Consider the following 24479-nt stretch of genomic DNA (forward strand, 5'->3'; position numbering starts at 1 on the left):
CCAGAGTGGCTCCAAATAGCCGCCCACCCTGGAAAGGCAAATCCGCCAGAGCCTTCTTAGACATTTGGTCCACCGACCACCACTTAAGACAAGGCAACCGGCGAAAAACAAGGGCCGACACGGAGATTTTAGAAAGTACCGTGGCCAGGTCGAAAGCAGCATCACAAACATACTTGAGCCCTTGCACTAACTGGTCTGCCAGTTCCACACAGACCGGGGAAACTTGCTCATTACCCAACTTGCAGTGTAATAGCTTAGCCCACTCAGTAAGCGTCTGCGACACCAGAGCTGTGGCTATAACCGGACGAAGGGCCGAACCTGCCATCGTAAACATAGACCGAGCAACTGCCTCGGTCTTTCTGTTGGCAGGATCCTTGAAAGAAGGGCACCCCTTGGGTCGAATCATGGTCGCCTTGTTCAACCTAGATACTGGAGGATCAACGACAGGAGGGGAAGTCCATTTCTTTAGCAGACTCTCCTCAAAGGGGTAACGCACCAAAAAAGGCCTCGGGACTGGAAAGGACCGCTGCGGGCGTTCCCAATCCTTGTAAATAAAGACAGGTAAGAAAACGCCTTAGCGGTGCGGACTGACTTATGAGACCCAAAGGGGACCGACATCACTTCAGACGCCCCAGCCGGATCCTCAATTTTCAAGGTATTGCGCACCGCCATAACGAGTGCGCCCACCAGCGCTTTTTCATGCGCAGCAATGGAAGCGGAGGATTTCTCCTTGCTGTCCGAAGGATCAGGGGCCGCATCATCTGAGAGAAGGGAAACCACCACCCTAACTGCCGCAGACTGGGGGTACCCCAGAAGGACTAACCACCCTGACCCAAACCTCAGAGGAGCAGTGCTGTTTGATGTCCGTCCTCTGGCAGATGGGATAAGCCACAAGGAGATCCGTGCTCGTGCCAGGCTCCAGGTGTAACGTCCAGCGCTAGAGGACCAGCAGAAGTCTCCCCACAAGACTACAAGAAAATGGCCTCTGGCCGCACTTCCGCAGACAGAGCCCGAAGCCAGGAATGCCCAAAGACCAAGGCAAAATGGCCACTGCGGCTATGGGAAAATGGCCGTGGCGCCCAGCCCCAAACAAATGGTGGCTGCTTCATGTGAAGGAGAACGCCAGCCACACACCCCGCACCTGGAGAGCACAGAGACCGCCCTGAGGGGACCCCACAAAGGTAAGATAGGGGCCAAAACATCCACCTAGTGGCACCCAGCATCTGACTGCGACAGCTGCCAGGCAGCACAACATGGGGCAGGGGGGAGGGAGAGGAGGAGACTCCCTAGAACCGACTGCCCCAGGGAGTAACCAGCTGCTCCAAACCGTGCCCGGACCGGGCGGGTGGAACATGTACTTACCCATCCAGCAGGGATTGCGGCTCACACTCCCAAGATAGATCCAAATCCCGGCTAAACGGACTGACTGTCTGCCACGGTGACACTGTGACCCAGTTGTCAGGTGCCTGGTCATATGTGCCCCTGCGAGGCATCTAGCCCGCCAGCTGCCTTGGTCCAGGATGGGGCTCGTCGCGGCCGACCCAGCGTGGAGCTTGGTAGCCAGGCTGGGGAGACTACCAGAATCTATGATATGCAGCCTGTCACCCAGCCCAGCAGTTGATTGCAAATGAAGATCAAAATAATAAGAACAAAATAAAAAATTAAAATAAAAAACCAAAGGAACCACAGGTCCCAGCAGGGAGCCAGGTCCTACTCCCAGACTAGGCAGAAAAAACTGAGCTGCCTGTAGTAGATTGGGGGGTTACTACCAGTAAGAACCGCCCCTAGGGTGCTGTGCTTGTTCTTTCTGCCTAGTCCTACTCTTGAAGGTGGTGATATAACCCTAAGGTCAAGAATGGAAGTGCTGTGTCCGTCAATGAAGGAAAGAGAAAGAAACAATGTAACTTTGTATCTATGAGGCCCCTTCCACATGAGGTGGACTCCGTAGACATCAGCAGGGGATCTGTCCGCTGATCCCTCTACTGATCAGAGCAGAGTGGGCACATGACACATCCATGTCTGCTTAACTTATGCAGAGCAGACACAGACAGAGCAAGCTCTGCTCTATGGGCAGCCAGGGATAAACAGACTCCGCTGTCCATTTACACCCAACTGACCTCCAATCCAGTTCACCTAGACGGAGAAGATGGGGATCAGACAGCTAAAGGACGTGCTTATGAGCTCTACCACTCCATTGTTGGTCGTGTTTTTTGGGTACAACCTCCAGAAGATCACACTTTGCCAGTGGTCGTTATCATCACACAAGCCTGTTTGACCCATTGAACGTATGTTCCTCTGGGTTCAAACGCTCTGGTAAGCCTCCATTTCACCAGTGGTGGTGCATTTTCACTTCATGTTTGCTTCTATCAAAATTTTCACATTTAAAAGTTTTTTGGGACTTTTGACTCTATTTATATTTGGAACTTTTTATTTTATTTATTATCATCCACATAGTTTTTTATTCATCTGTTGGTGTTTACTTATTAGGTATACGTCTACCTATTTCTTATGTTTATACATGTGACTTACTTGTATAGCGCTACACTTTTTTGTTTTATAGACGGAGAAGATGGGATACCCTTTCAATTTTTTTCAGCGGATGAGATCGGACCGGAAGTAGGCGGGTGTAAACAGACGCAAGTCCATTTACGTCTGCTAGTCTATAGGGGTAAATGGACCATCTGATCAGGTCCGTCTGAAATACTGGCAGGCAGACCTGATTGGACCCCTTGTGGGAAAGGAGCCTAAGTCTCATGTCTGAACAGTGTTTATAAACATGGTGTCAGATGATCCATTTTTTTTTTTTTTTTTTACGGCAACAACTTTTACAGCTGCAGCATTTACACAGCAACTCCTAACTGCCATTTGACAACTGGGAATTGCTGGAAAGAGCGATATGGGGAATGTAGAGGAGCAGAAGAACAAGGTGTACTAAAGATGTCCAATGTACTTTGATCATGTTTTTTGGAACAGATATAAATAATACCCCAGTGTATACGACTGGTTAAATATTTTTTTTAATTTATTGAGAGAGATGACATGATCTCTGGGGAATATCCACTGCTTATAGGAGGTTGACCAAAAATGTTGTACCTCTGCCTGCTTAGTATTTATCTCTGTCATACAAAATGTTAATTGCTTTGTACTTGCAAACCTGTACTTTGCTCATACAAAGCAAAGCAAAGCTAAGCTGTATATTGCTCATACAAGGCAAAGTAACAGGTTTCCCAAGCACAAGTAGTACCATGTGTTGTTTTGAGACTCTGGAGGCAGGGGAGCACAGGTAAGATAAGTTTCAACTTAGGGGCGAAGTACAGGTATACAATAAAGACCAATTTCAAGCAGAGAGCAGTTTATTGATGTTTGCGCCTCAGTTGGAGAAAACTTCCCACACCTTCCTATGCCACTGACAAAGAGACAGGAAGTGAGGCGAACTCTACCCAAATGGGACACACAAATCAATAAACCTGACAGAAGTTCCAACCTTTCCCCATTCTATTCCAAAGAAAAAAAGGTTTGGTTGGTCATAATTATGATACAATGATATGCTCTACAAGAAATAACATGACAATACTGTCTAGTGCAAATGTACAGTAAGCTATATATTCTACACAATATATATATATAAAAACAACGTGACACATTCTCCAATGCAAAATGTATTTATATCATTTGATATAAATACATTTTGCATTGGAGAACGTGTCCCGTCGTTTCTTCTATTGGATATTGATCGAGTATTGGGAGTCCACCCTGATACTGGTCTCTATAAAAAGAACTAGATGAACAGAGGAAGTAGCCCATCTTATTGTTTTATATATATATATATTTATATACATACAATCACACATGCACTGCAACTATTAATACATACAGGCAGGGTCTCTAGATAAAGACTAAAATGGCATTAAAGTTACCGTTGCTTCACAAGTGTCCAGTATGCTAAGTATAAGGCTCTTCAATTCACTCAGGGCAGTGCGGAGGCTCCCAGCTGGCACATCTTTGGCAGATGAGGTTTCAGAAGATTCATCCATAGAGGAGTCTGTTGATACAGCAGAATCTGCACTTTCATTCCCTCTGAGCTGGCAGCAAAGAGATCGGACTTGGCAGTGTGCTTCCCAGAGCTGCAACCTTAACTAGAAGTTAAAAAAAAAATAATATTGCAATGTTATTATGGTGAAACTGGGGCGTGAATTTTTATTTATATAATGGGTTTTCCATTTCCACTGTAATTCAAAAGTGAATATTAAAGAGACCCTGTCACCAACTTAAAAAGCGTCAGGCAAAAGCGCAGAAAAGTCAAGTATTTTAAATACTTGCATTGTTTTTCTTTTACATAAATCATTTTTGTTTTCACTTACAATGTGACTTTGAACGTACTAGAAAGGTTCACTAATCATTTCCCTTGAACAGCCCCCTCCCTGCATGTATGCCATACCTTCCCCTTTTCTAGAAGTGTTAAATTACTTTTTGCGCTAACCCAGCTCCTCCACCCATCCCATCATTTACGTAGCTGTTGGGAGAGGAGCGAAGGGGAATACTATAGAGTGTCATCTGAGCGACAGCTCTGAGTCTGCTGGGGCTGCTGACACCACATCCAAGATGGCAGCACCCAGCTCAGGGCTTTTGGATGTTTGAACAAGGGAGACTTTTGCACATACTGTAAATAACATGCATAAAATATGTTAAATGCAAATATAATGTTATGGGAAATTTTTGTTTAAATGAATGGGCTTACGACAGGGTCTTTTTAAACTCTTGTTCCATGAGTTCCATGTTCTAACATAGATCATATATACACACAATTACATATAACGCCCAACACAATTTACTAGTTATTAAAATATGTGTCCTACACCCTATTGTCTTCATTACTTTGGGTGCCAATTCATACTCACATAGCGTATGTGATGAGCCTTTATACCAGACTACGTATACAGGGACTCTTCTGCTGAAAATGTGATTACCAAAATCCCAGTCAGTGTCAGTAAGAGAAGGGACTCATTTATTGCTTCTATTTTTAAGTGAAAGCCAAAAAACACTTTCTACAGACATCTCAAGTCTCCCGGAAAGTCCCGATCTCCTGGGAATGATCGGTGCGGCGGGGATCAGCTGTGATCACGATCTCCTTTGTATAGATTTTTAGCTGATAGACGCTTCTCGTTCTCTCCCTCCCACAGCTGACGGCTAAAAAGCTATACAGGGAGATCGGTGATCAAAGCTGTCCCTCCAGCCTCACCGATTATCCCCAGCTGCTCCCTGTGTGCTCCTCCCCCAGGCCCCTCCGTGACCTTCTCCGCCCCCCCCCCCCTCGTCCCCCGCAGCCGGCTCCCCTCCTCTCCTCTCCCGCCGGCTGTGGGGGGAACTAGTAATAGGACACAGTGAGTGAGATCGCTCCTGCGTCCTGTGATTGCTGAGCAGAGTAAACTGTGTGCTCAGTTTATGAATGGACAGGAGCCTCTGTCTCCTGTAAATTCATCTTTAGTGCTGAGAAAGGGACTGGGGAATGTGTCCTCAGTCCCTTTGTCTGTCTCAAAGGGGAGATATCAGGGGTCTGTTTAGACCCCTGAAATCTCAACAAAGCCCCCAAAAAATATTGTAAAAAAATTATAAAAAATGAAAAAGTGTAAAAAAATATAATAAACTACTGACACCACTCTCCCCTGCCCTACCAACAATGTCCACTGCCCCGACCCCCTTCCCCCAAAAAGCATTGTGAAAAAAAAAATAAAAAACAAATTAAACTGTAAAAAAATCAATTATTAAAAATAAAAAAAATACTGACACCGGACCACTGCCACCCACCCCCCCACTCCCTTCCCCAGAAGCACTGCGAAAAAATATTGAGAAAATGATTTTAAAAATATTTTGCAGCGGGGGGCTGGGCGTTTGCGGGCGCAATGAAATTAAATGAGTTTGCCACCTCCCTCAAATTAGTTTTTGCAGGTTGGGATGTCTGTTTTTAATACTTGACAAATATCTGTGTGATGTGGTTTTGCATGTCAAATCAGAACTTCAGGCTAACATACTGTAAAAGACCACCATGTAAAGTGACCGTCTGGCATTACATCAAAAACCTCCAAATAAGCATACCTGTAAAAAAAGACTGATTACTTATTTTTCCTGCTACCCACACATTGTTCTGTTTACAATAAGTCTTCATTTGAAGTCTGCAAGGAAATCAGCACTTTCAGGGGTGACAAATGCCTGGGTCCCTGTAGTGCTCACTGCTTCCTTCTGCTGACCTCCACATTTCTACTCTATCCTATAATGCATAGAGGTCAGAAGAAAAAATCACTGAGCAAAAAAAAAAAGAAAAAAAAAAAGGACAAATAAATGTGAACAGAAAACAATCAGTGGTCCTGCGATCCTTGAGAATGGCCAATGATAGATGGTGTAGGGAACCTGAAAATCCCAACTTCCTAGGAGAATGTGTTCAAGTAGGGAAGGAGGAATTTATTCCCTTAAGGACATATCCCATAGATGGATCAAACTTTGAGGAACAGAAGAGGTGTTAGTTAATACGGGAATACAAAGCAGACCGCCATAAGACAACAGTCCTGACCCCTGCAATAAATATTTGGCATGCTTTCAAGATAGGGCACAGAGAGGGAGATTGACATTCCCACATAAGACAATAAAAGGAAACCTAGGGTCACAAGGACAGGTTTCCAGGGTACTTCATCCCCATGCAGCATAAGAAAATGAGGGGGTCCCCAGGAATAACACAAGGGAACCCAAGACAGAACTACAGCTGTTAAGAGTTAAAAGATAGAAAAGGGTTCTAGTCGTACAGAGGCCCTTATAAGAGAATAACCTCTGAGCACAAAGGGAGGGCTCTGCATGGGCAATGAGCACCTGAGGAAGGCCCCTGAAAAATCACAAGGATAAAGAAGAGCAACTCCTTGCAAAAGGGAGTGCACAAGGAGTTTTGAGGCCAAGATATTAGGAAGAGGATATGCAAGGTCCAACCAAGGGCTAGGTGTTTTAATATTTCAAAGGGAAAAAGATTGCAGCGTCAGAAATGGGAACACGTTCAAGGATGAGGTCCCCTATCGACAAGCTGTACGACAAGACTCCCTCACATGACAGATTATAGAGTGGAGGGGGGGAGGGGGTTAACAATCTGCATGCCCCTGAGACTCAGAGGTTGCACTGTGCCTGTAAGTCTGTAGAGTAGTCACATAATTAAAGATGTACACTGAGATCGGTAGGCAAGTGCCGGGAAACCTACAGACTGCATGTGGAGAGGAAACAAGTACATAAGGAGGTACTAAGAACAGGGGCCTGTGACCTTTTCAAGCACCCGGAAAGAAGTCAACCGTTGATAAAGGCCAGTACATTTTGAGGAGGCAAGAGCAGGAATTATCAGCTCCTAAAACAGGTAGCCTGTTGATGCTTGACCCTGATACAGGGAGGGAGGGCATATCAAAACTCAGGGCAGAGTATGAGGATTATAGGCCAGTAAGCCTGTGTAGGAGAGGGAGCCCATATAAAGGAGCTAACCTCTGCTTGTAGTGGGGAGTAGAGTTCCAGTGACTCTTGAGTAGGGAAGCCGGGCACTGGCTGTCCTTAAGGATTCTGCCAGTAGGACCTGGAGATGCAACCGATGGGAGCGAGCAAGATGCACCATGTTCATGAACAGGGAATTAGTAATAGACAAAATTTGTGCTGAAAGGAATGTAATTGTAAGAGAGAAGACAGCAAAAGAGATTCTTTGTGTACCTCTCCAAAGGTCACATTGAAAGAAAGGGTAGGGATACCTAGAACAGAGGCTCCCCCCCCCCCCCTTTTTTGTCAAGGGTTGGTGGCGACTTTAATGCAAAGAAGTCTTTTGAGCAGGGATGTTGGGCTAAATGGTGATGGAGCTACCATAAAGTGAAGGACCTACAGTAGACGATGACTCCCTGAGGGGCGAACAGATCAGATCCATACTGTACAGGAGGCCCATAAAAAAGGAAAGCGTGATTGAGGATAGTGAAGCAGGAACCCCCTTCCCTCAGTAGCTTCCCCAAGGTATTCCTCAAGAAAACTTCCAAAGAGGAGTTCAGAAGATATGCACAGAAGGCATTTTTCAAGAGGGTGTTCTGCCAACCAGGCTTTAAGCCCTAAGCTTCTGTGCACAAAGTAAAGACATTCGGGAGATCTGACTGATTACATTCTCCATGACATAAACATAGAAGTACACTGCTGAGGTAAAGGGTTGTAACCTTGCAGCCAGATTAGGATCATCTATAATCAGATAAAGTTCACTTTTGATTTCTCCAGTCCAGTTTGCATTGGTCTGGGTAACTAACCTAGTGGCAATAGCTGGTTGCAGGCTGGGCCTGCTAAGGCAAAGGACGACTTTAAAAGAGTCTCTAGATGCCTATCAACTGAATCCTTAAAGGGAGAATGCCATAAATGGAAATAGTAAGTTGATTTTTTTTTTTGCACAAGAATAGCTGGATCCACAGTGGGAACAATCCAACACTTCTTAAACTCCCATTCCATGGGGTACAAGGCATTAATATTATCAGGAGGATGGAATAACCTCTCATTATACAAGTCCCACTTGGCTTTATCAAAAATAGGGAAAGGCTTTCTTGGAATTGCCTTCTTTTTCATGCCCATATGGATAGGCGAGGGATGAGGAGCACTAGGTGTATCTTTCCAAAGCCTAGAAAGCCCTGCTTCAACTAATGAGTCCATAGTAGCCAGCATATGGCAAGAAGCCAAAGTAGTCATTGCATGAAAAACCAGAGTCTCTGCTAAAATGTCAGCACCTTCTTTGCATTCTGCAAATGGAAGTGAACTAGGAAGTTCAGACTGAATTATCTAAAGATAATCATGGGGTGGAGAGACAAAGGAGCATTACAAATGTTTGTACCTGCCGATTTCAGAAGTTGTTATAGCCTTTGGAATGGATAGAACAGAGACAGAGAGTTCTGTTTAGTTAGACAGGCCACATCTTGCGTGTCAACTTGAGACGTACTAGAGGTTCCACAGAATGTGCAGCAGAATGTCCATTGTTTGCTCAATGTGCTCTTTCTCCCGGGTGCCTGTAGTCCTTAATTAGTAAGGAAGGATCGTTCACTGTGAGGTACTCACTGAATGCATACAGATCGAGGGTGTTCAGTGTGTCTGGTATAAAGGAATCATAATAATCCAGGTGCTAACCTAATTCTTGTGGATGTGTCTCTGAAGCATCAGGTAACAGGTGAGATGACATGTCTGCACAAATTGTGGCTGGAAGCATGCAGTTAGGAGTCTTATGAGCACTATGTAACTTCACTAGCCAGAAAAGAACCTCTGGTAGCGAAGTAGAAGAAAAGACAGTTTTAAACAAGTAAATGTTATAATAACGTTACCTATAAGGCTGAGTAAGCGAGACAATAATCGTCAGGGCAAAAATCTTAGCATGTAGATTAATACATAACCTGTGCCTTGTGTGTCTAGCACTGCGGTATGTCATGTAGAATAAGGATCTAGGGTAGTATCTACTACATATTCAGGTAATAATCCAGCAAGACATATATAGCCAGGAACCGGTATGTAAAGTTGCCCTATCTTACCTTGCCATGGGATCCAGGCTTCACCCATCACAGTATTCAGGGTTTGTATGCCATAAGGTTAAACCACGACCTTGCACATGTATAGCACCCTGCAGCTAACTTACTTGTTGCATCACGTACCAAGGTGAGCACCCACCGCAGGATCCAGTGCCTGAAACAAACTTTACAGGCTGGGCCTGCTGTTAAGGGTCTGGGCTAGGTTCCCAAGATGTTCACCAAGGGTAACTGATATAGAAACTGCTAATGAGTCATAAGGCAATAAGCAGTAGGATCTTGATGGAACTGTCAGTTGAACAAAGGAGGAAAACTGATAATAGAAAAAAAAATGTTCTCCAACAGGAGAAGGGGTCAATCACTTAAGGACACTAGCAAAAAACTGGAGCCTCAATGAGTGGGCGTGGTTTTATGGGTACATTGGCGGGCTATTTCCCGTAAAGAATTTGCCAGTGTCCAATTACCTGAAGGTAGTGACATATAACCCATGGTCTAAGAATCAACTCCTGGATCCTACACTGTGATTAAGATAACATTTTTGTTTTGGATAGAGTAAGGAATGGTTAAGACCCCTGCCAGTTTTTTTCTGACTATGCTCTGTTGAGGAGATTTCCTTTTCATTCCTGTTCCACAGTTATCTTTAGATCTCTCTAAAGTGAGGGGCATTCCCCTCTTAGATTCCACTACAACAGGTTTACCGTATTGAACATTTCCCCTAACCTCTTCTCTTGTTCCTGTGACAGTTTGGATTTCTCATCACATTCTTCACAGGAGGCAGTGCTCACCAGGACCAATAGCGAGGATGAATCTTCCAAGTGGGGACACAGACAGCAGTAAAAACCTGACACTTCCATATTCTATCCAAAATGTAAAATAAACATATGCTTTAAATTCATTTTTAAATGCCTAGTAAGAGATAAATATTTGTATAGGTGTCTTTATATTATCTTTATGTAATCCCTGTACAGCAGGTCTGAGGCTGGGAGAGGAAGGGGTAGGAGAAGAACTGTGATGCAAGAAGGTTCTAGTACTTTGTAGAGGACTGTCAATCTAACACTAGGAGTTTATTAACAGGGGGGAGAAAATAAGATGAGTGAAGTCATGGCCTTATGAGTGTAACTATGCTCAAAGTCCTAGAAGTAAATTGGGGGCATGTCAGCGATCAAGCTGTAATGCTTAACTGCAGTGCAAAAAAAGTAAGCTCGCTCTGAAGCCCAGGAGCCTGCTCTCGCTCTATGCTGCACTCAAATTCAACTGAAACACCGATGATGCCCTGAATATCCAGTTAGCTTTATTGAGTAACAAACTCTGTGAATAAACTCTGCTCTGGGTGAAATGCGTTAAAGTGGAGTCCTCAGGCGGAAGGTCAGCAGTGTGTGCTGTATGTTGCTTGGTTGCTCAGTAAAGCTAACTGGATTCCCAAGATGTCATTGTGTGCAGCCCATTTCCTTTGCATTTGAATCACAAAACTGGCTGGAAAAAAAAAAAAACCTTTTGGCAGGTAAGACTGTTCAGATATATGTATTTCAACAGTGTATTGTGTGTTTGTCCAGTGATCCATCCTCAAGATATTTCACATATTGTTATCAGAATGCCTTTAAACATAAGGTTATGCCGACAGCTCTATCTATAAGGCTTCCAGTGAGTGACAAGGACAAAGCTTCCATCACAGAAATTACACTTCTAACACATCCACAGTATCAACAAGGGAGAGGTCTGAGTGAACATACTGTAATGAAGCCTTGGCTGATCCTGTGCTTTGTCTTCAATTCCAGCACACAGCTATAAGAGATTAGGACACAGGTATGTATGGCCAAATATGACAAACAGCATCTGTATCTAAAAATGAATGACCTTTTAAAGCTCAGTTCTAAAGAATAGTATTACTGCGCAAACAGTCTAAAATAAGAAGTATATTTACTTAGCACACTTACAGATGGTAGGGGTCACTGACAGTGAACTCAGCTGACCACATTAAAGTTTTCTATGCAAGGGTAGATCCTGCCATTCACCATTAATACAAAGGGCACCAAGTAGCAGGGTTGCTATCCAAACAAAATGTGCCCAAAGATGGCCCCTCAAAATAAATTTCGAATGTTATGTCTTTTAGAAAGCATAGATATACCTGTTCCCGTTCCTGTTCCTGCTCCTCGGCCTCAATACTTTGCTCAATCTCTGACAGCAGTGAGGTACTTGTGCTGTTTAGACTTTGGAGACTCTTTTCATCTCTGAGTTCTTCCATCTTCACCTGCAGCTGCCGATAAGAAAGCCTTAGCTCCTCCAGTTCCATCTGGCTCTCCCCCAACTGCAGAACAACACATTCAAAGAGAAAATGTTAACAAAAGTTCCAGCAATACAGTTAATAAACACCTAAATACTTAAACACATTTTAATAATATGTAATAGTTAGACAAGTAAAAGATATTTAAGAAGAAAAATTACAAGGTTGTCATGAGCTCAGAACATAACTAAATGTACATCTGCTGCAGCGAAGTGACATCTGCAAGCTCCCTCTCTAGCCTTGACATATTCTCCGCATTATTTTTCAAGTTTAGCATGTTCAGCCATCTCAATGAGCTGGATAATGTTAAATCATGCAGACACTCAGGCATATCAGTTAGTGCAGCGGTCCCCAACCTTTTTGGCACCAGGGATCAGTTTTATGTCAGCCAATTTTTCCAAGGATATGGGGAGGCTATTCATAGAGTTGGTCCTCAGCTCCCCTTTACAGCACAGTCCCCCCTTTATATTAGTGGCCTCAGTTCCCCTTCACATCACAGCCCCCATTTACATTATAGTGCCCCCTTCACAGAGCAGTCCCCATTTAATGTAAAGGGGCACTGTGATGTAAAGGAGACTGCTGTAATGTAAATAGGGGCTGTGATGTAAAGGGGAACTGAGGACACTAATATAAAGGGGGGACTGTGCTGTAAGGGGGCTGTGATGTAAAGGGGGCTGCACTGTAACATTGTCAGGGAAATGACCAAAGAACTGGCAATCTTGCCAACGGCCATCATGGCTGCATCAGGTGCATGCAGATGCACATCGGCGCGAACGGGCAGGCTCGGCGCAATGGCGTGCGCATAACGTGACAGATGCTGGCGTCTCCTGGTCTATATAACCCTGCTGCTGAGACCTGTACATTGCTGGATTATCGTCAGCTCCCCTGTGTTCCTGTGTAGCTGAAACCTTGATTTCCCGTTACCGACCCAGCTTGCCCTGATCTGTTATCCTGATCTGCTGGTTTGATCTCTGACTTTTAATACTGACTTCGCTCCTATCTGGTCCACTGTGTTGATCTTGGCTCACTGACTTTGCTGCAATCTGTCTCATCATATATGACCCCTGGCCCGGTTCCTGGTTCTGTTCCCGCTTTGCTCATCTGCCAAGTTTACCTGGTACCCCTTAAGCACACCTGCTCTACAGTGTACCCTGCTTGTTCCAGCTACCTTCTGGTGACCACCTCTTCAAACCACAGCAACTGGCAAACTGTGCTTCTCTGGGCACTGCTCTCCCTGTACCACCTCCAGGGGAGCACTGCACTTAGCCGCAAGGGAAGCCCTCTCAGAACCTCGGCCTCGCACCTGGTACATAACAGATATAAAGGTGACTGCACTGTAAAGGGGCACTCATTCACACAGGGCATAAATAAGCATACCCTGGTGGAGGGCTATGTTTACTGCACACCTGTGCATTCTTGTGCAGGCAGTCCCACTGCTGTCAATTGGGATGCAGCAGCTGCACAGACACAACCACTGCTCTAAAATATGACGTCTGTGTGTACAGGGCCAGTCAGTGGCTGTGTCTGTGCAGTCACTGCATCCCAATCGACAGCAATGGAACTGCCTGCACAGGGATGCACAGAACACTTGTGCATCCCTGTGCGGGTAAACATAGCGCTCCACCATGGTACGCTTACATACGCCCTGTGTAAATGAGGCCTTAGAGCTCAATAACATTTTGCCATTTTTTCTTTGTTATGTAAAGGGAAGCATTTTTACGCACATTGTGTCACATGTTATTGTGCATTGTGTTAAGGCAGCCCATTCCTTTCAAATGGGCTACCGACGCGCCAGAAATGTACATGCAGCATTTTTTCAGACATGGTAGTGTGTTATCTTATGTGTGATGTGCCATACTGCATGCAAGCTGTGCTGCCTTGGGTGTTCCACTTAAAATGGAAGTCCATAATTGCAGAGTTGTCACAGGAACAGTAATTGAGGGGGGGATCTTTGAATGGGGACATATAGAGCCCTTGCACACTGGGGCGGGGGCGGCATCGGCAGTAAAACGCCGCTATTATTAGCGGCGTTTTACCGTCGGTATTCGGCCGCTAGCGGGGCAGTTTTACCCCCCGCTAGCGGCCGAGAAAGGGTTAAATACCACCGCAAAGCGCCTCTGCAGAGGCGCTTTGCCGGCGGTATAGCCGCGCCGTCCCATTGATTTCAATGGGCAGGAGCGGTAAAGGAGCGGTATACACTCCGCTCCTTCACCGCTCCGAAGATGCTGCTGGCAGGACTTTTTTTACCGTCCTGCCAGCGCACCGCTCCAGTGTGAAAGCCCTCGGGGCTTTCACACTGGATACACAGCAGCGGCACTTTCAGGTCGGTTTGCAGGCGCTATTATTAGCGCAATAGCGCCTGCAAACCGCCCCAGTGTGCAAGGGCTCTTAGTCTGGTGACTACTGTTTAAGAGAGTATATCCCCCCTACTTTGGAGAGTTTTTCTTTTAATTCCTATTGTATCTTGGGGTCAGGAAGTGAAGGGAAACCTCCCCAAAAACGCAAAAAAAAAAAAAAAAAAAAAGGACGCTGACAGGGTCTTACCCATTTCCTACTTGTTTTAGTTTACATTTAAAGGCCTGTACATCTGAGGTGAAACACACATTTTGGTAATGTATGACTGTTGTTGCACTGTGGTGAATGCCGTATCAACGCACCCTGAAAACACACAACACACATGCATTGCAGCGCACCACAAAAGACAGATGGGAACCTTCCGGCACTCCAGTGCATTCATTTTGAATGGCAAACAAAGCTTGCAAATGCACCCCAACACAGGTTGTGTTAAAAAAGTGTACATATCATTTAATGGAGTTGTAAACCCTCATGGTTTTTCACCTTAATGCATACTATGCATTAAGGTGAAAAACCTTCTATAGTGCAGCACCTCCCCAGACCCCCCCTTTTACTGACCCGAGCCTGGTCTTTCCAGCACCGAGAACAAGCACACCAGCTCCAGTCGGTGTCTCGGGTCCTGATTGGATAGATTGATAGCAGCGCAGCCATTGGCTCCTGCTGCTGTCAATCAAATCCAATGACACGGGAGTCGGGGGTGAGTCCTGCTGTGTGTGTCAATAGACGCAATAGCAGGACAAAGACCCATGCCCGCACTATAGCCCTGAGGGAGAGCGCTTTTCCAATGGAGCACTTGAGAAGAGGAGGAGCCAGGAGCTCCACTGAGGGACCCCAGAAGAGGAGGATCGGGGGCCACTCTGTGCAATACCAGCTACACAGAGGAGGTAAGTATGACATGTTTGTTGTTTAAAAAAAAAAAAAAAGGTTTAGTTATCCTTTAAAGTGGTTGTAAACCTCAGACATGAAATATGAACAAAGCATATTCTTCTATAGTGTACAATTAGAAAAACTAAGTCTCATTTCTGTCTTCTCCTATTGTCTTGTCTTGTTCCTTGTCTTGTTGCTATCAGCATGAATCACTTCTGACAAGTTTTCCTGACACCAAAGGAATAAAGTGACAGGGGAGGGACCTCCAGCCTCAACTCTGTTCCTGTGTGCTGTGTGAAGGGGGTGTGTCCCTTCCCTCTAATCATTCCTCAGAGCTCTCCCCTCAAGGAGCTCTGAGGTGTGTAACTTCGGCTCTCCGCCTCCTTTTATCTGACAGCTCAGAAAAGCTTTATAAATCCCAGACTTTGAATGGATGTAGAGAAGAGAAGACAGCAGATAAACAGGTACAACCTATTCAAGAGGAATTGTTTCATCTCTGTGTATCACCTGAAGCCAGTCACTTTACTAAGTATATGCAAGGGTTTACAACCACTTTAATACAAAGCTAAATAATTCAAATTTAAAATCACTCAAATCTATGAAAATAAAATCTCTAGTACCATGAATGCATTAATTGTTATCCAATTTCATCACCACAATCACTTTATGCTCTCTCCTATGCCGCTTAGAAAGAAGATTGGACTGGAACTTTATGAGGACTAGTCTGGCTAATGTTGATCTAGGTACAAACATGGGCACCTGAATTCCTTGCACTCTCCTCTTTTACTGTCATTAAAATTTCTGAATCTATTTGGGGTATACTTCCATACATCCAGGGCTTTTTTTCAGGGGGAACTTGGTGGAACTTAGTTCCACCACCTCTGGCTCAGACCCTCTGCTCCCTGCCCACCACTATCACTTGTAAACACAGAAACCGGACTTTTGTGTTTACAAGTGACAGCTCTGCACTCTGTGTGTAATGCAATCCTGGTATTTAAGACCCTCCTACTGTTCATGAAATTTGATTGACCAGACCCACTATTTGATGTGATTTGGAGGTTGTGTGTAGGGGAGCGGTTTTGGGGGGTCGTGGTTGAGTTCCAGCACCTATTGTTTGAGAAAAAAAGCCCTGCATACATGTAACAGTATGTGCTAAGCTTTCCTCTTCTCCTTCCTTATTTTACTCTCATTGTAAAACCCTTTGGGCAAACCATATAAGCTAACCCAGATATTATTTCATTCAATTGTCAAATCCCACATCTACTGCCCACTGAGATACTGGCATTTGACAGTTGAATAATAGGAATCAAATGAATCTTTTTGCCAGTTTAGAAAATCTTATGCAATCTAATAGGCTCCATAAAGACACATTTAGGCTAGGTTCACACTTGCTGCGGCCGCGGCTCACAGCAGGGGGTCTGGTGCATCCCTAATAACTGATTCAGGTGCGAATCCGGTCTGAATTTCTGCATGAATTTGCACCTGATTTGGAGCCAAAGATGCACAGGACCCTTTCCAAATGCGGACTGCGACCGCCTCAGGGGTGTGTGAACCGGCTCCATTAAGAGCTGGTCACACTTTTCTGTCATGCAAATTGGATGCGGGAAAACCCCCATCCAATTCGCATAAGTGTGAACCCACCCTTATACAATAGACTATGGGGCCTGCAGGCACCAATAGATACCTACACTGCAACATTATTGCCTTAGAAATTGCCTAATTTACACCATGTGCACTAAAGTGTACGTCTGTGGAGGGCTGTGTTAACCTGCACAGGGAATTACAGGTGCAGGTGGTTCTGTTGATGTCAACTGGGATGCACTGCTTCCAATTTGACATGACCCACACACACATGTCAAATTGGGAGCAGCGGCTGTGTCTGTGCGACCACTGCATCCCCACTAACAATAATAGGACTGCATGGAACACCTGTGCCTCCTCGTGTGGGTAAACAATGCCCTACTAGGGTGTACACTTTAGTATGCCCACTTTAAATGAATCCTTAGGCAACGTCAAGTTCTGATTGAATAATGTCTTTACGTGCTTGTTGAGGTCACATTTTATCATGTATACTTGAGCCTTTTTCCTCCATGTTTACCGAATATGGAACTGCTTGTAATCCTTTTGTTGCACAGCACTACCTCCCACCTTAGATGGTCGAACCGGTTTTATTTTTTACACACAAACTACAAACCTTTTACAGGGACACTGCCATTTTGTCCATGCAAAGACAGTGGGGTTGATTTACTAAAACTGAACAGTACAAAATCTGGTGCAGCTGTGCATGCTAGCCAATCAGCTTCTAACTTCAGCTTGTTCAATTAAGCTTTGACAAAAAAAAAAGAAAACTGTAAGCTGTTTCTATGCATAGCTGCACCAGATTTTGCACTCTACAGTTTTAGTAAATTAACCCCAGTGTCTGCGAAAATTCTCCCTGTCACCAATCTACTGATACTCATCTCTACAGTGATCCATCACAGCTGGCACCAAAATACATGGTTTCGGAGCCCAGAGGAAGCAGTGACATCACCCTCTCGAATAAGTGACAATGCTGCTAGGCCTAAGCACTGTCACATGAGAATAGGTCACAATTTCCCTCAAGCACTATCACATGGGAGAAGATCTTTCTCCCCTATACCTGGAAGCTCTAAGTATTTTTTAAGATTGCTGAGGTAGAGGAAGGAGCGGTGGGGTGAGCAGAGGTGAGCTTTAGTGGGTTGTAGTGTGGTGTGTGTGTGCGCGTTGTTAACAATGCCCTATCTCACTCCATGGTAAGGCATGGCCTATCTCACTCCATGCCCTATCTCACTCCATGGTAAGGCAGTACTGTCCAGAATGTTTTTGCACAAGCTTTATTGGCTAGCCTGCATTGTAATGCTGACATGAAGTTCCAGTACAGACTACTGGGATTCTTCTGTTCTCCCCACGGAGGTCCCATGTGGACAATTTGCTTTATTGTTCCAGTGTTTTTGGCCTTGTTGCCTACTTTTTCATCTTTAGGACCTTACCCAGGGGACCACAAGAATTTACCCATGGCAATATCTTTCTCATCATGTCTGGCCACCTTGACAAATACTTTGTCAAACGCCTGGACATTACCATGTCAAGTTATGTAATTTACCATAGCCTTTTTATCCAAAGTAACACCCTTTGCTAAATTCAGCGAGAAGCGAGAGGTCCACCTAACTTAGCTCGGGTTCTATCTTGGAATGTCTGAGGCTTCAACAACTCGGTGAAACATCTGGTGGTCTTCTGGACTATTAGATAGGTAGACCCTGCTATAGGCTGTCTCCAGGAGACACACTTGCTGCCCACCAATTAAATCACCAGTTTCATTCCACGAACTCTTCCTTTCTAGGCCCGGTTCACACTGCTTTGATGCCAGACATCGCATGTGATACGCAGTGCACTGCTGTTCACATCACATGCGATGTCTATGCGATGGCTGATATCGCACCACATTCAGTCCAAACATGCACAGGACCCTTTTTTTTAATTCGGACCAGAATCGTATCGCATAGGTGTTCACACCTGTGCGATCCAATTCATGTCCGAACTGTCAGTGCGATATGCGAGCTGAACTGGGGGTGTCGTTGACACTCCCCGACAGTTCGCATATGGCAGTGTGGCAGTGTGAACTGTCGTGCGAGTCGGGTGCGATGCGGGAACCCGCAGTGGATTCGCAGGGTTCTCGCATCGCACCAGTGTGAACCGGGCCTCAAGGGTGAGCATCTTTATACCTAAAGGAGTGTCATTCTCCTGCGGGCAATCAGTTATTGATCCTGGTGGCAGATGTGCTGTGTACAGTTTATGGATTATTCTGTATTATTGCTGGTGTGTATATACCTCCCCCCTTCTCAGCTGACACCCTAAAAATATTGGCTAGCTTTATGGCTCGTTGCCCTGCAATCCCATTATTTGCGGTTGGTCATTTTAACAAATATTTGGACCCAGTGTGGCATAAACTACCTGCCCCTATACAAGCTCCCCTTACTCCTGGGAATCCCACACCATTTGCTAGACTTTTACGGGAACTTGGGTTATGAGACGTGTGTAGATTAAAAGCGAACCTTCAGCAATTTTTAAATCTTGTCATCTATTAAATCTTCTGCCCTTATTTTAACTTTGGATAGTAAAACATTTTTTTTTTTCTGCCAATAAATACCTTATACAGTCCACTTCCTCTTTCTTGTCTGGTAATTTGCCTAGGCTAATGACATCATGCACAGCTATCTCTCTCACTCTCATGATAGCTTGCCAGAAAGGGAAGGGGCAGGAGAGTGGAGGAGGGATGAGTCACAGGAGAGACAAGGAGAGCTGCAGAGCTGGAGGGGGCTGGATGAGGGTACAGATAACAGGAGACTGCAGAGATGTGTATTCATCGAGAGAAGAGAAATGTGCAGGCAAGCAGTGGTGTGAGTCTGTGTGTGTGTGTGTATGCCTCTGTGTGTCTTTATAAATCCAGGAAGTGAACAGGCAGCGGCTTTGGCTGCCCACAGTTAAAATGGCTGCAGCCAGACTTAGTTGAGGGAGATTTCTGCAGCATATTTGGCAAGTACAGAATCACAGTATATATAAAATATGCAAAGTGGTTGGAGGGAAGCTTGAGAATAGCAAAGATGTTTTTATTACAAATTATGTGAGCAGACTGCAGTTCCTCTTTAAGTCACCCTGAGATTAAAATGTTTTCTTGTCACTCTGCCAAATATGGAGGTCTCTCACAAATAGAGTTAGGTTTGGGTAATGCAGCTATATTGTCTATGATAGTTTCCCCTCATTATGAATCAAGGCATGTCTCTGACCATTCTCCATTTTGGGTTGAAATTTCAATTCAGGGCTTGCCTGGGCGCCCATTATGGAAACTTAAAGTGGATGTAAACCCGATTCATGAAATTTGAGCTGTGCACATATATTTGCAGAGTTTTCTTATCTCTCTCCAAAGCTCTAAGTCCCATGGCTTTCTCCTGCTCCGTTCTTCTGTTATCAGCATGATAACTTCTGACAAGTGTATGGCAAGACTCCCCTCCCCCTGCTGGAACAGGAAGAGAAAATTCTAACAGGATGTGCACTTTCTAAATAGTATTTAAAGCTGAAGACGGCAGATATACTTGTAAAACTTATGTAGGGAGATTTGTTTCACCCCCGTGTATCATCTGAGGCTGTTCACTTCACTGGGTATATGTGAGGGTTTACATTCACTTTAAGTCATTCTGGTTATCCTTATTTTCAGAGCCTGATCCTATCACTGATTTACTAGACCATTTTAACTGACTCAATAGAGGCTCAACTGCACCAGGGATGACCTGGGATGCCCTTAAAGCACACTTCAATTTATTAAACTTATTTCCCATATAAAAAAACAGTACTAAGTCCCGGGAGACCTTCATTATTCAGGAAGCAAAAAAAGCAGAAAGTGTGTATATTGCTAATCCCTCAGATGACACTAAGATGGCATGGCTGGATGTCCATGTCGCGACACCTTGCTTTAACGTTGGCTGAAAACAAATGCTTCTTATAGCAGCAATATAAAATAGACAGTATTCAGCGCAGATATAAAGAGCACAAATACAAGCCCCTAGATTGCAAGCTGACACTTAAGGTAAATTCAAAATAATCCCTCACATAAACAGAAAAAAATATATAAAATAGTGCAGCGCAAAAAATAAAACTAATAGTCCATGATAACAATAATGATACTGATAAACAGTAAGAATGGCCGAAAATATCAATATAAGTAGGTGAGTAGATCAAAAGACAGCTTCCCCAAGTGAATCTGGCAGACAGAACAATATTGCGGTGATTGAGGTCCCTCCACCAAAGATATTCAAGCCTCTCACCTCATACATTCGACCTGAGACAGGTCACAGAGCCTTATACCCACTCCTGGGGTGATGATAGTAAATCGATAGAGCTGTTGGTCTCTCACAGTAGGCAATCATACAAAACAAGAGGAAGAGGACAATCTAGTGCTCTCTGTATGAACTGATTTATTTGCCAAGTAAAATATTATAAAGAACTACTCACAATGGTTGCACTCATAAACCAGTGCTAGTTTTACAGACATGTAAGGTTGTTTCAAACCTAGAAGATGGCCGCGGATGACGTCAAACGTGATTCCTCCCCCCGTACGCGTTACGTCCTGTAGGCGGGGACCTCTTTAGCGTGGGGTCGGATACACATCGACGGCCCGCGATGCTCTTATATTGCCATAGCAACCGTCCCACAACGAATCGTGCTCTCAAACAGGACAGACAAATCACCAACCTGATCTCATAAATAAACATTCATTAGAAGGAGAACCGTTCATTGGGAGACCGATCGCTATGCAACAGGAATAAAAGTTAAAATAGAATCAGACCGATAGTGTCATTACACAAAGTGTAATGGGACAAAAAGAAAACCTCATTACAATTACTTTTATAATTGAAAAGGACACTCGGATCTGAGAATTACAAGGGAATTATACCTTAATTAAAAACACTCAACCAGGAGCGAAACATAAAAACATTAAAAAATCCCACTTCAGGGACTGTAAATAAAATGAATAATGACGTCAGTCCACGACCATCTTCCAGATATAACAGATTATTAACATAAAAAAAGAAAACATAATAGAAAAAAAGAAAATACAAGCCAATACCAAAATCCACATTATTTTATCAGTTAAATGTACACAGATTACCTATTTGAAATAAAACAATTAAGGTCAAAATCAACATTCATATCAGCTGGCGCCATCACCTTAGTCTCATAAATCCAGAAGGATTCTCTGCGACTTAGCTGGCGAATATAATGACCACCTCGCCAATGTCTGGGGACTTTTTCAATTCCCCAAAATTTCAGATGCTTAGGGTCCCGTTGATGACAAATCCTAAAGTGTCTAGACACACTGTGGGTTTTGACACCCCTTTTGATGTAACTTACATGTTCCCCCACTCGCACGTGTAGTGCCCTCGAGGTCCTGCCGATATATTGCAATCCGCAGTCGCACTCGAGCATGTACACTACACCTACAGTCACACATGTAATCAGGTCTTTTATCTGATATTGTTTATGTGTGACTGATGAGGTAAACATTTTACGTTTTTTCACATTATTTCTAGCGTTCCTGCAAGTTGCACATCTACCACACGCATAGAACCCAGCCAGAAAACTAAATAATTTATTTTCAAGAATCCTAGGTGGGTCAATGACTCCTGGTGCCAGACTATCTCGAAGGGAAGGTGCTTTCCGATAGATGAATTCAGGACGATTGGGGAGATGTGGGCCAAGTATACGATCATGTTTTAATATAGGCCACAATTTTTTCGAACTTTCTGTATTGTATACTATAGTCCATGACCATTTTAAATTGATTAGTGGCCACTGAGTCCACAGAATTCACAATCTTGTCGGCTACAATAGTACCTCTATCAGTGGCTCTTGCCCTCTCTATTTCCTTATTGATCACAGATTGTGCCTATCCTTTCTGTTTGAATCTTGTTGCTATAACCTGGGACTGTGATAAAAACTCTTCCTCCGAAGTACAATTACGTTGGATGAATTGTCCCCTTGGGATGTTACACAACCACATCTTATGATGTCAACTATTTAAAAGGAATATAAGCATTTCAATCGGTAGGCTTGAAGTGGTCTCTGGTGTGAAAATGGTTATCTTTCTTGAAAATCTCCAAGTAATCTGTTGCTTATCAATACACCAAGATAATTGGATATTTTTGGTATTATTATTCAATTTATCCATAAATGACTGTAGGCTAGGCATGTCTCCCTCCCATACCATCACCAGGTCATCTATGTACGATTTGTAGCAAGACAACTGGGGCGGGCGATCACGGAACACTACATCATCCTCCCAGTGGGCCATAAACAAATTGGCCACACTGGGAGCAAAACAAGCACCCATTGCCACACCCCTTGTCTGCAAAAAATATTGATTGTTGAACCAAAAATAATTGTTAAGTAAACAAAACTTTAGACTTCTAAGTAAAAACGTAATAGGTTCTCTAGAGAGATCAGTACCCACTAATGCCCATTCAACTGAAGCCAGGGCTACATCATGATCCATGATGGTATACAAAGAACCTACATCAGCAGTGATTAGTATACCAGTTGGGGTACAGGAAAGAGTATCTAAGATCTTAATGATCTGTTTGGTGTCTCTTAAATATGCCTCCATTTTAGTAACCAGCGGTTGCAAAAAGAAATCAAGATACTGGCCTAACCGGGATGTCACGGAATCTATCCCGTTGACAATTGGTCGGCCAGGGGGTTCTCAGAATTTTTATGCAATTTAGGTAGGAAGTAGATGATTTGTGTTCTACAATATAATGGATCAAGGTATGAAGCTTCCTTAGGATTCAAAATCCCTCAATTATGGAATATAACTCATCCTTAAACTTAAGCATGGGATCACCACTCAGCAACTAAAGTGTCATGATCGCTCAGCAATCTCTCCATTTCCTCATAATAATAAGTTTTACTGAGCACCACCAAACCACCCCCCTTGTCTGCTGGTCGGATTACAATGTCATTCCTTTTCCCAAGTGACATAATTCCCCTTTTTATGTGCTGTGAATCTTTGACTCTCTTGATTTTAAGAGTATCAAGATCACTACACACCATATTTCTAAAAACCTCAAGATGCCTATTATCAGTACATTGTGGGTTGAAAACTGATTTGTTTCTAAGGTTAGAATGCGTAGTCTCAGTTTGGGAAGAATTCTTCTGTATTGGATCCGAGAGAAAGTATTTTTTCATGTTCAGTCCACGAATACATTTCTGAACATTGACGTATGTCTGAAATTTATTCAGATTACGAGTGGGGGCGAACTTTAAACCTTTGTCTAGGACCGGTGTCTCATCCTCTGTGAGAGGAATACCACTTAGGTTAAAAATTCCAGCCCCTGGTGGGCGTGGCCTGGACATGGCTGAGTGAGGCTGCTTCTACCTTGGGCTCCCGTTCTCAGCCTCCTAACCCCGGCTAAAAACTCAACTTAAATCGGTATGAAAGCTACCAAACGTTACAAGACAAGAGCAGTATCCAAAGGGACCCCCTCCATCCAGAATCCAGGAGAAATACACCATTATTTCAGGCAGGAACTTTCCCCCGGTGCCAGAGCCGCTGCTCCACGTGAGTTCACACAACAGGCCTCTGCCAGAGGTGCCCAGTCCCTTCCTGAGAGCCTTGCTGCTACACCCGACCCGATATCTGGAAAGCTACAGAACCCCCCACCAAGCGAGATGGCCCCCCCGTGTCCACTTGAATCGGTACCAATGGACCAGGACATCCGCACACTCATACAGGCGCTCCCCACCAAAATGGATATAGAGGCGATGATCCTCCGTCTTGAGGAGACACATCGTCGGGACATTCAGGAGGTGAGGGGGGAAGTGTCCAGCCTATCCGACAGAGTCACTTCGGGGGAGAC

The 24479-nt window shown here is 44.3% G+C and overlaps 1 protein-coding gene across 2 annotated transcripts in view; it reads right to left on the reverse strand.

Annotated features, from left to right (window-relative positions):
* BICDL1 (BICD family like cargo adaptor 1) overlaps window positions 1-24479 on the reverse strand; it is a 160001-nt gene that overhangs the window by 40224 nt on the left and 95298 nt on the right. For both annotated transcript variants that reach the window (XR_012244326.1, XM_073629320.1), the window contains exons 5-6: window positions 11674-11853; window positions 3918-4136 (exon numbers count right to left, since the gene is read on the reverse strand). Coding sequence is in view for 1 of the 2 variants with exons in the window: in XM_073629320.1 (XP_073485421.1) it covers window positions 3918-4136; window positions 11674-11853 (399 nt within the window). In the remaining variant the exon portion in view is untranslated. The remainder of the gene's footprint in view (window positions 1-3917; window positions 4137-11673; window positions 11854-24479) is intronic.

This window comes from Aquarana catesbeiana, linkage group LG01, assembly GCF_042186555.1.
Source record: "Aquarana catesbeiana isolate 2022-GZ linkage group LG01, ASM4218655v1, whole genome shotgun sequence".
NCBI classification, from domain to species: domain Eukaryota; kingdom Metazoa; phylum Chordata; class Amphibia; order Anura; family Ranidae; genus Aquarana; species Aquarana catesbeiana.